Genomic DNA, 11,467 nt, shown 5'->3' with positions numbered 1-11,467 from the left:
ATGTCACACTTCAATAAAAAAATGTCGGATTTATACAAATAGCTGGTCCGGACTGTAAGGGTTTGCCTCATTCTGCATTTACTTCCGACGAATGTCCATGATGCGATTGGCGTTTCGCGCCCAACACTAGTATCCCAACGTCAAAGGCCAATGTCACTCGTAACGCAAGTATGCAATAATTTACCGGAAATTTTAACATTTTTTACAATGTGGTCGACATGAAAATTACTAGGGTTTTTTTACGTCAAGGGCCAATGTTACTCGTAATGCAAGTATGCAATTTTTATACGCCCGTATAAAATACGGGACGTATTATGTGAAACCCCTTGGCGGCGGGCGGCGGGCGGAAGGCATCACTTTGTCCGGACTCTAATTCAAATTGTATTCATCCGATCTTCACCAAACTTGGTCAGCAGTTGCATCTAGTTGATATCTAGGCCAAGTTCGAATATGGGTCATGCCGGGTCAAAAACTAGGTCATAGGGTCAATAAGTGCATTTTCAAAGGGGCCACTTTGTCCGGACTCTATTTCAAATTGTATTCATCCGATCTTCACCAAACTTGGTCAGCAGTTGCATCTAGTTGATAGATAGGCCAAGTTCGAATATGGGTCATGCCGGGTCAAAAACTAGGTCATAGGGTCAATTAGTGCATTTTCAACGGCGCCACTTTGTCCGGACTCTAATTCAAATTGTATTCATCCGATCTTCACCAAACTTGGTCAGTAGTTGCATCTAGTTGATATCTAGGTCAAGTTCGAATATGGGTCATGCCGGGTCAAAAACTAGGTCACAAGGTTACTTAGTGCATTTCAAGCATTTAGCATGGTGTCCGCTCTCTAATTGAAGTAGTTTGCATCTGATCATCACCTAATTTGGTCAGAAGTTGAGTCTAGATGATATGTAGATCAAATTCGAATATGGGTCATGCCGGGTCAAAAACGAGGTCACGATCGGACACATAATGAATTTCAAGCATTTAGCATGGTGCCCGCTCTCTAATTGAAGTAGTTTTCATTTGATCTTCACCAAATTTAGTCAGATGTTACATCTAAATGATATCTAGGTCAAGTTCAAATATGGGTCATGCCGGGTCAATAACTAGGTCTCGAGGTCACTTAGTGCATTTCAAGCATTAAGCATGGTGTCCAAAACCTCCGAACGGGCGTATCTTGTGACAGTTTGGCACTCTTGTTTACAATGTGGTCGACATGAAAATTACTAGTTTTTTAACGTAATCATGTTGTGACTGTATATTTTTGTGATACAATTTCATCTTGCAAATGATCACTTCAAATAAGAATTATACAAGACATTCTAGACGGAATTTAGTGGATAATGGGTATTATGGTAGGGCAAAAAATGTATTCAATAAATTCTTCACACAAAATTAATTAAGTTAATAGTTAAGAGTAATAGTTTCTTCGACGGAATTGCTGGAATAACTATTAACATAATCATTATGCATCCTTAACTTTATGAAGAGTATATTTGTCGGTGAACACTTCAAAATGTATCCTCGAGTCCTCGTTACCACATTTACATTGTTTATCTAATGCCTGTGAAAAACTACTTTAAAACATTGGTATAGTGAGACATTATTCAAGAAAAATTAAAATACCAATTCACTAAGACAATCTCTATATATGGAAATCAACGGGTTTTTTCACTTGTTAGTCGCAAATCCACCGCATGAAATGTGTGTAATTAAATGCACGCATATTCAAACCGCACAATAGTGTTCGTAGATAAAAATAATACTACGGGCGATCACATTACATGTGTCTTCACATGACTTATTATGAGTTTATTTCTTCACCATCGAAATTTATGGTGGGTTAATTTGTAATTAAAACGCATTTTTCTTCACAAACATTTAAATACTATTAAGGCCGCGTCGTGCAAAAATGTGTCTTACTGTGTTTCGGCGGGCGTAGCTCGTGACAAGGCTGCGCAATTACACACAAGCTGTCCGCTATAAAATCACGTAAAGTTTCATGGTCTAGCTTAGTTTGCCGCATGTGGCATAATACCCATTTTCGCATGACGCGGTTATTTAAAAAATCTCATTGCGTCTTGTAAATGGAACATCTTAGCACAGTACTTTTCTATAGAGAGTTGAAATCGAAATGTTTTATGTACACAAACTTGCAAATTTCGGTAGCCTATTCATGCTTTTAGGACTGAAGCATAGCATATCGAGTACGGCGAACATTTGTGGATAGACAACTAAAAGATTTCCCTCTTATCATGACAATATAGTATTTCGGTAGTGTTTGCTTTCTCATCTTGAAAGCAATACTGTGTTATCAACGTTTATCAATGTCAATTATGTCTTCCCCTGACGATTTAGTGACCGAGTACTGACCATAAAATTCTGCGAGATAGATTTTAACGCGTAACTGTAAGTAAGCCAAACTTTTTGGATATGTGTCGAACGAAAACGCAGAGAAAGTCCGAAATTCATTACACTGATCGTGTTATACGCTGTACACAGACACATTGATGTGGCCAAAGTTCTGGGGGGAGGGGTTCTTTTCGAATCAGGCAATCAAATTGTAAGAGGGTATTGTCACTCACTAATCTGCTTATGGCTACTAATCCAATCAAGACTGTGCTAACCGTGCATGCTTTTTATGTCCCCCACTATGGTAGTGGGGGACAAATTGTTTATGCCCTGTCTGTTGATTGGTCTGTTGGTTGGTTGGTCTGTTGGTTGGTTGTTTTGCGCCAACTTTAACATTTTGCAATAATTTTTGCTATATTGAATACAGCAACTTTATATTTGGCATGCATGTGTATCTCATGGAGCTGCACATTTTGAGTGGTGAAAGGTCAAGGTCAAGATCATCCTTCAAGGTCAGAGGTCAAATATATATGGCCAAAATCGCTCATTTTATAAATACTTTTGCAATATTGAAGATAGCAACTTGATATTTGGCATGCACGTGTATCTCATGGAGCTGCACATTTTGAGTGGTGAAAGGTCAAGGTCATCCTTCAAGGTCAGAGGTCAAATATTTGTGGCCCAAATCGCTTATTTTATGAATACTTTTGAAATATTGAAGATAGCAACTTGATATTTGGCATGCATGTGTATCTCATGGAGCTGCACAATTTGAGTGGTGAAAGGTCAAGGTCATCCTTCAAGGTCAGAGGTCAAATATATGTGGCCCAAATCGCTTATTTTATGAATACTTTGAAATATTGAAGATAGCAACTTGATATTTGGCATGCATGTGTATCTCATGGAGCTGCACAATTTGAGTGGTGAAAGGTCAAGGTCATCCTTCAAGGTCAGAGGTCAAATATATGTGGCCCAAATCGCTTATTTTATGAATACTTTTGCAATGTCGAAGATAGCAACTTGATATTTGGCATGCATGTGTATCTCATGGAGCTGCACATTTTGAGTGGTGAAAGGTCAAGGTCATCCTTCAAGGTCAAATATATGGGTCAAAATTGCTCATGTAATGTCACTTCTGCAATATTGAAGCTATGAAGCTAACAATTTTATATTTGAAATGCATGTGATTCTCATGGAGCTGCACATTTTGAGTGATGAAGGGTCAAGGTCAAGGTCATCCTTCAAGGTCAAACGTCATATAGGGGGACATTGTGTTTCACAAACGCATCTTGTTATTTAATATGTTTTCAGAATCATCTCTATTATTTAAATTATTCCTTAACATTGGATCAGTTTTATGAATCATTGTAGGAGGTGGGGGCATTTTTTTATTTGCCTCATATGATAATATTATTTATAGGAGTGTCTAGATCTGGGCACTGACCATCAATTATATTGTTAAAATAAACTGGAATATAACTCAATTGTATAATAACTACTCAAAACCCGGCTACAAAATATTCGAATTTATTCATTTGCGGCTTCTGGCGTTATATAAATGTCACTTCCAATGAAAAGCAGAGTTAAACAGCTACGCGGAAAAAAGTTACTTAAGATCTCTGTATAGATGAATATGATGATAGATGAATTTAGTTGTACATAACCGGTAGCTGTACATTAAATGTTGGTACAAATACATGGCAATTAAAATACAATTAAATTTGATCAATGTAATAATTATATTGCATCTCTATTTACTAAAGTGCAGTTATGCATACCAAACGCGTTGAAAATTCAGAAAAAAGTGTATGTGCTGTATCATTAATGAACATCATAAGTATCACATGATTTGCACGTGACTGGTCTAGTCCATTATCATTGTAGGCGGTAAAATTAAATTCTCAAAGAATTTGTTTCTTATAATTAAATTAAGCGTAGTCGTAACATATAGGGTTAGGTATGTTATATTACTGATATATTTTAGTTTGTTGATATCATTGTAACATTTTTAAGAAGAAGCTTATGGTTTTTATTATGTTTCTAACACCCTTACATTCAGAATGAACTCTACTCGGTCGTATGTTTACATTTCGCTTGTTATGAAAGGAAACCAGCGGCGTCCTGAATTTTAACCAAATCGCAATTTATAAAAGTGATGAGGATTTCAAAACAAATAGTTGCGGTTTCAAAAGGAAGTAAATATAGTTCATAAGTTCACATGTCAAGTGAGCGTTGATTTATGACGCATGATCAGTTGCCGATCACGTTTGTTCGCACGTGAGGTGGGACTATTATTAAACTGCAGGTAAACAATTCAATAATTTTTTTATCATTATTTATCGAATAGAACTTATGCGGCACATATAGCTATATGGCACACCTAGATATATGGCATATAGAGCTGTACGACGCACCTAGATATATATGCCATATATAGCTGTATGACACACCTAGATATATGGCACATATAGCTTTATGGCACACCTATATATATGGCATATATAGCTACATGACACACCTAGATATATGGCATATATAGCTGTATGGCACACCTAGATATATGGCATATATAGCTGTATGGCACACCTAGATATATGGCATATATAGCCGTATGACGCACCTAGATATATGGCACATATGATATAGCTGTATGGCACACTAGATATATGGCACATATAGCTGTATGGCACACCTAGATATATGGCATATATAGCTATATGACACACCTAGATATATGGCATATATAGCTGTATGGCACACCTAAATATATGGCATATATATAGCTAATGACACACCTAGATATATGGCATATATAGCTGTACAACGCACCTAGATATATGGCATATATAGCTGTATGGCACACCTAGATATATAGCATATGGAGCTGTATGACACACCTTGAAATATGACACATATAGCTGTATGGCACACCTAGATATATGACATATATAGCTGTATGGCACACCTAGATAATTGGCATATATAGCTATATGACGCACCTAGATATATGGCATATATAGCTGTATGGCATACCTAGATATATGGCATATATAGCTGTATGATGCACCTAGATATATGTCATATATAGCTATATGACACACCTAGATATATGGCATATATAGCTGTATGGCACACCTAGATATATGGCATTTATAGCTGTACGACGCACCTAGATATATGGCATATAGAGCTGTATGACACACCTAGATATATGGCACATATAGCTGTATGACGCACCTAGATATATGGCACATATAGCTGTATGACACACCTAGATATATGGCATATATAGCTGTATGGCACACCTAGATATATTGCACACATAGCAGTGTTCTCCATAAAAATGTGAGTAGCCAGTTATATTTTCAAATTAGCCAGCAATTTAGAACTAAAGCATGCGTTTTTTGCACATGTTTGAACTTTGAATAGATATTTTGCGGGAAAATAGCCGGCGCCTAGATTGTTATAAACTGGTGAAAATTCCGACTGCTGGTGCTTCCGAAGAGCACTGACATAGATCTGTGGGATACATATTTATGACACAACTAGTTCTGACAAAACAACATCTGTGGCACACCTCTATGGGACACCAAGCTTTCAGTGTAAGGTGTCACAGGGTGAGAAAATTGTGCAGCTAGTCTGGGACTCGAACCCTGGACACCTCGCTTACAGGGCGAGTGCTATTCCGACTGAGCTAACCGGGCCGCTTCACACCTTCTGCCCTTACGTGACAAGTTCAGACCGTAACATACACCCCACTTGAATAATTATGTATTCGTTCTCGAATACAGGGATTCTGGATAGTATATAATTAACCATGGGCCTCCGTAGGAGTATACCCAGGTAACGTCACGGGCCCCAAGTTTGGCACCAAATGTCACAGGGCGAGACAATTGTGCGGCAATGTCCGGGACTCAAACCCGGGACACCTCGCTTACTGAGCGAGTGTTCTCCAGACTGAACTACCCGGGCCGCCTCACAACTTCTCCCTTACACCGTGACTAAGTTCAGACCGTGATATAGGCACACCTAGGTCTATGACACATCTAGCTCTATGGCACACCTGGATCTGTTTTACACATAGCTATATGGCAACCCTATCTCTATGGCATACCTAGATCTGTTTTACACATAGCTATATGGCAACCCTATCTCTATGGCATACCTAGATCTATGGGATACCGGTATATGGATTTATGGCGCACCTTTTGCAACTGTTCATTTAGTTCCCCTATTATTATCTCATAAATCTTGTTTTTAGAGGTCCATCTGCCAGAAGCATGAGCTACCAGAGAACAGCAGGAGAAAGTGGAGTAGAGAGACCACCATACACGGTGGTGGATTCAAGAGACGTACGTATAGGGGAGGCCACTGTATAACGACCAAAATATTGCGTTTTAAATTGTGAAGGGCGTTGCTAAAATAACATGAACGTGACGCTTATTTCTACAGCAATAGAGGACGCATATCAAATGACATTCTCGTTACCCCTAAGGCAACTTTAAAGACGTTATAAACTAATTAGACCGGTTTTTTAAATGAAGTTCAAGAAATGTCCACATTTGTCATCTGTAAGAAAACTATAATGCTTTATTTTTCATAAAGGCAATCGAATTATTCAGCATACCTGGTATCGTAGGACAGTAGACCTTATACTAGTACGTTTTTGTCGACAATTTGATTGTGGCCAAAGTTAAATACTGACCGATCAGACGATACCGATATTGTTAATATGTTATATTTTGTGATGTGGAAATATTAACTTTACATGATTATCGATGAGGATGCACAATTGTGTTCTTATTTGATAGGAAACATTCATGCAAAACAAATGATTTGAAAGAATAACGCTTGTAGTAAAATTCTAAATCAGAACTTTATTAATATGTATGTTCATGAAAGAAAAAATAGCAAATCGTCGTGCTTAAATGTCAATATCCCGTTTGGGGCTAAAAATGGCATGTCTGTTGTGTTTAGGAACTATAATAGCCGGAAATAACAACGCTTATTAAATATACCTAATGGAAATAAAAGTAATGGTTTGAAATATGATTGCTTAATCCCACTTCTTCAAAGATTGTGATTTTTGACACCATAAAGATCAAAATTTGTTTTTGGACTTTCTTAATTTCGGATATTTGGATTCATAAATTCATTAATTAAGGGGTTCAATAATCGAATATTCAAATATATTCAAATAATTACAATCGGATATTCGAATATGATTTCATAAGTCCTTCATGTGTCTAATTCCGTCTCACATACATACGTGGATAATAAAAAAAAATAGAATTTTTTTGAACGTTGACATCCGACGATCCATAGGGCGTGACCGAGTGTATGGCATGATCACGCCCCATTTCTGGTTTCCAGGGTTACGAGGAGCGGAAGTACGTGGCAGCAAAATGGGTGAGTACCACGGTGGAGAGTATGACACGGCAGAGCGCGGTATCCACGGCCTTTCAGCGTTTATTCAACTACATCTCGGGAGAAAACGATCTGAGTGAGAAAATACAGTCAAATACAATACTTATAATGATAATATAATAATTGTTATAATAAATAATACCGGGTTATTATATTTTTTATGAATCGAGCGATAATAAGGTATTATTGTATAATGATTATAAATTCGCTCAATACATATTGTGCGCATCTTTGCGTGATAGCTTGATACATCTCATCAAATCCATTGACTCATACTTGATTTGTGACAATTGTTTTAGCATATATGTTGTGCAGTACAATTCAGTGCAACGGTATCCTTTGCCACTGCTTGTTGGTTATCGTCTCATGAGACAAACGAGTTTGAGAATATCCCAAAAGCACATCGGACTTTGTACTGATTTAACGTCTTTGCATGTGTATCTTTATTATGCCTCAGAAACCAAAGTAGATATGACGGCGCCCGTTGCGACCCGTATAGTCCCGGGGGCCGGGCCTAATTGCGAGAGCACGTTCACGGTGTCCTTCTACATACCGCCGAAACACCAGAAGTCTGCTCCGGCACCCACGCGCAACGGCGTGTTCATCGAATCCTTCCCACAAATGACGGTCTACGCCAGCGGCTTTGGAGGATTCGCAGACGACGGGCATTGGGTCGAACATGCCCGCGAGTTGTCCGAAAAGCTGAAGCAGAAGAACATTCACCGGGAGTTTTATTTCACTGCTGGCTACGACAGTCCCTTTAAGATGTCTAACCGATTGAACGAGGTCTGGTTCGTGAAAAAAGATTCGTGAGTCATTGCGGGGCCAAGAAGCTGTGCAAAGCAACTGGAACTGTGTCGCGAAAACGTGTGCAAACTTTTTTCACGGGCGTGGTTCGTAGTTAAATAAAGTACGCTGCGAGTTGTCATATGCGGGAGACTGTTTTATTGTTTGCAAGTACCAGTAATTGGTTGCTCAAAATATTCGAATAAACAGATGATGAATGTGTGCAGTGTTAAAAAAAAACATTGGTCCCTACTGTGAATTTTTACGCTTCCGGAAGTACTGCCAATTCATTGAACATATGAAATTGGAGGTATTTTGTGTTGTTGTTTTCAGAATAAATAAAATATTTATTCATTTTCATTTATTTTGAATGCGTTTGCTTTTCGCTACGTCTAATGTTCATAAAGTAATAATGCACGTTATATACATTATTGAACACGGTATACTCGTTGTTGTTGTGTTTAGCTCACCTTAGCAAAAATTACATGGGGAGAGCTATTGTGATTATTCAAATTAGCCATCGTGCGGTGTGCCGTGTCCGATGTGTGTCACCAACTGTTAGGTCGTTACAGTTCTAGAGTCCACATGTTTCATCCATTCTTGGCGAAACTGTGTCAGAAAGTTCGAATCCGGATCATATGCTTCCATAAGCTAGGTCACGAGGTCAAATGTTTGAAATACCTTTTTACCACTCCAGAGGCCACATTTATAACTGAGTCTTTAATTAATCTGGTCAGAATGTTTATTTAGACAATATCTTGCTAGAGTTCGATTCTAATTTCATTTGATTTTGAATCTGGGTTTAGTGAGCTCAAAAACTATGTCACCTCGTCAAATTTTACAACAACTTTAATCTTGAAAACATCCGGTCCAAGTTTAAAACGGGTTTATATTGATTGAAAGTTAGGTTACCAAGTCAAATTATAACAAATTGTATACACATTATATTTTCCTAATGTGTGACCTATTTAGGTGGAAACTTAAGTTTAAATATCATCTCGACCACATCCGGCCCAAGTTTAAAACTCGGTTACATTCAGCAAAAACAATGTCATTATGTCAAATCTTTGGCGTTCACTGTACAGTGAACAAAATTAAACGATCTAGGGCCGTCATTGCCCTTTTGTTTATAACAGCAATTTCATTCAGCAACTTGACACTCACAAATAATGTCAATCATGAAGTTAACGTGTTACGCCTTACACGCGTCTCCTAGCATCAAGTCACGTTTCCAGGTAACTTGTTATCTTTAATTTGCCATTCATACTGCAATTTAAAATAATTCCGCCAAAATGATCACCATGAGGAGAAGCGTGTCACGCGCAATGTTGCTCTCATGCAAAAGTCAGTCACTGTGCATGGTTCAGCTTTTTTAAATCACTAAAGCATTTTTGAAATCTTGCTTACAGGCAATTATTTTCTAAAGAAATACGTGCTATTTCATCTTGCTATGGACCAGTTCAAATAAACATTATAGGTGGCATTCAAGCATAAATTTAAGGTAATCTGGAAATTGTGGTAGATCCAAAATATTAAACACTAATCCTGCCAACAAATAAAATAATTTTGAAGTATCACTGATCCTAACTCTAACCGGACAATATTGTTAGAAATCGTTGTGTTATGTTGCCCTTATTGTATACCTTGTATACTTAGCTGAAATAAAGAGTTGTTCTGTTTTGTTCAGTTCAGTAATTGTTAATTCGATTTATTTATTTATTTACAGCCTTTTATGCAAGATAATTCATGGCATTTAGTTACCCAAATACATTTGATGTTTTTATGCCCACGAAGGAGGGCATATAGTGATCGCTCTGTCCGTCAGTCTGTCCTTCTGTCTGTCTGTCCGTCACACTTTGCGTTTAGGTTTCGAAAAATGTTCATAACTTCTATGTCGCTTCAGATGTAACCTTCATATTTGGTATGAATGTGTATATGGACAATGCCTTTCCATCCGCACACAAATTTTGACCACTGTGACATTGACCTTGAACTTAGGGTCCGCGTTTATGTTTCGAAATCTGCGTTTAGGTTTCAAAAAATGCTCATTACTTCCATCAAAGCGTTTATAAGGGGCATATGTCATCCTATGGTGACAGCTCTTGTTATTTCTTTAATGTATAACAAGTTGTGGGATATGCACACGCCTATTAGATTTATATTTGAGTTCTGGATTAAAAAGGATTTAAATTCGGTCTGTAAATCGACACGATGAAAGAGGAATTAAATTGAACGTTACCGGTACATTGAATGATCGTGAAAATACAATTAAATGCAAATTTTACATCACAAATTGCAAATGTTCTCCTGAACGTGCGATAACGCATGTCATACTCGATTAAAACTCAAATAATATAAATAATGTGTCAAACAAACCTAAAACGGTGAATGTGCTGTATCTTTATGTTCGGCATTAATTGTGTGCTCTGAAACGCATAGTATAAATAAATGGTATTGTCACTGAATTGTTACGTCAATAAAGACCGGGCGGAATCGTAAGAAAACATGTTTTTATTGAGGATATCACTGAAAATCCGGTTGAAATCGGCTGAAAACAAACATTTAAACGATTTTTATTTTGGGGTCGAGTACGGTAAAGTACGAAAACGACCTAATTAATATTCATGATTCGACACGTTACTTCAAACCTGAACAAACAATTTGGTGGATATGGGCCAATTTAACGGAGAGAAGGTAAGAACAAATGCAAATACATCTGTTACAGACGGAACCTGAGTTGCAACGCTACTTTTTTGCTAAATCTATGGGTTTTTTCTTCCATATGCTAATAATGCTAATAATAGCATTATAATGTGCATAACTCGCGACGCTGCAATGATTTTCGCCTATTGCATGTATTTATGATCATTTATATATTATTTTATCGATTCAAGACCGATTTTGACCA

The 11,467-nt window shown here is 37.5% G+C and overlaps 1 protein-coding gene across 1 annotated transcript; it reads left to right on the top strand.

The window, feature by feature from the left end:
- The first annotated feature begins 4,393 nt into the window (after nt 1-4,393).
- LOC127881085 (heme-binding protein 2-like) lies at nt 4,394-9,000 on the top strand. The gene is made up of 4 exons (XM_052428712.1): nt 4,394-4,651; nt 6,608-6,698; nt 7,720-7,849; nt 8,231-9,000. Exons 1-4 carry the CDS (start codon nt 4,593-4,595, stop codon nt 8,584-8,586), a joined length of 636 nt encoding a protein of 211 aa, XP_052284672.1. The 5' UTR covers nt 4,394-4,592; the 3' UTR covers nt 8,587-9,000.
- The last annotated feature ends 2,467 nt before the right edge of the window (nt 9,001-11,467 follow it).

This window comes from Dreissena polymorpha, chromosome 5, assembly GCF_020536995.1.
Source record: "Dreissena polymorpha isolate Duluth1 chromosome 5, UMN_Dpol_1.0, whole genome shotgun sequence".
NCBI classification, from domain to species: Eukaryota; Metazoa; Mollusca; class Bivalvia; order Myida; family Dreissenidae; genus Dreissena; species Dreissena polymorpha.
Note: the sequence above shows the minus strand (reverse complement) of the source record. Positions and strands in the feature narration are given on the sequence as shown.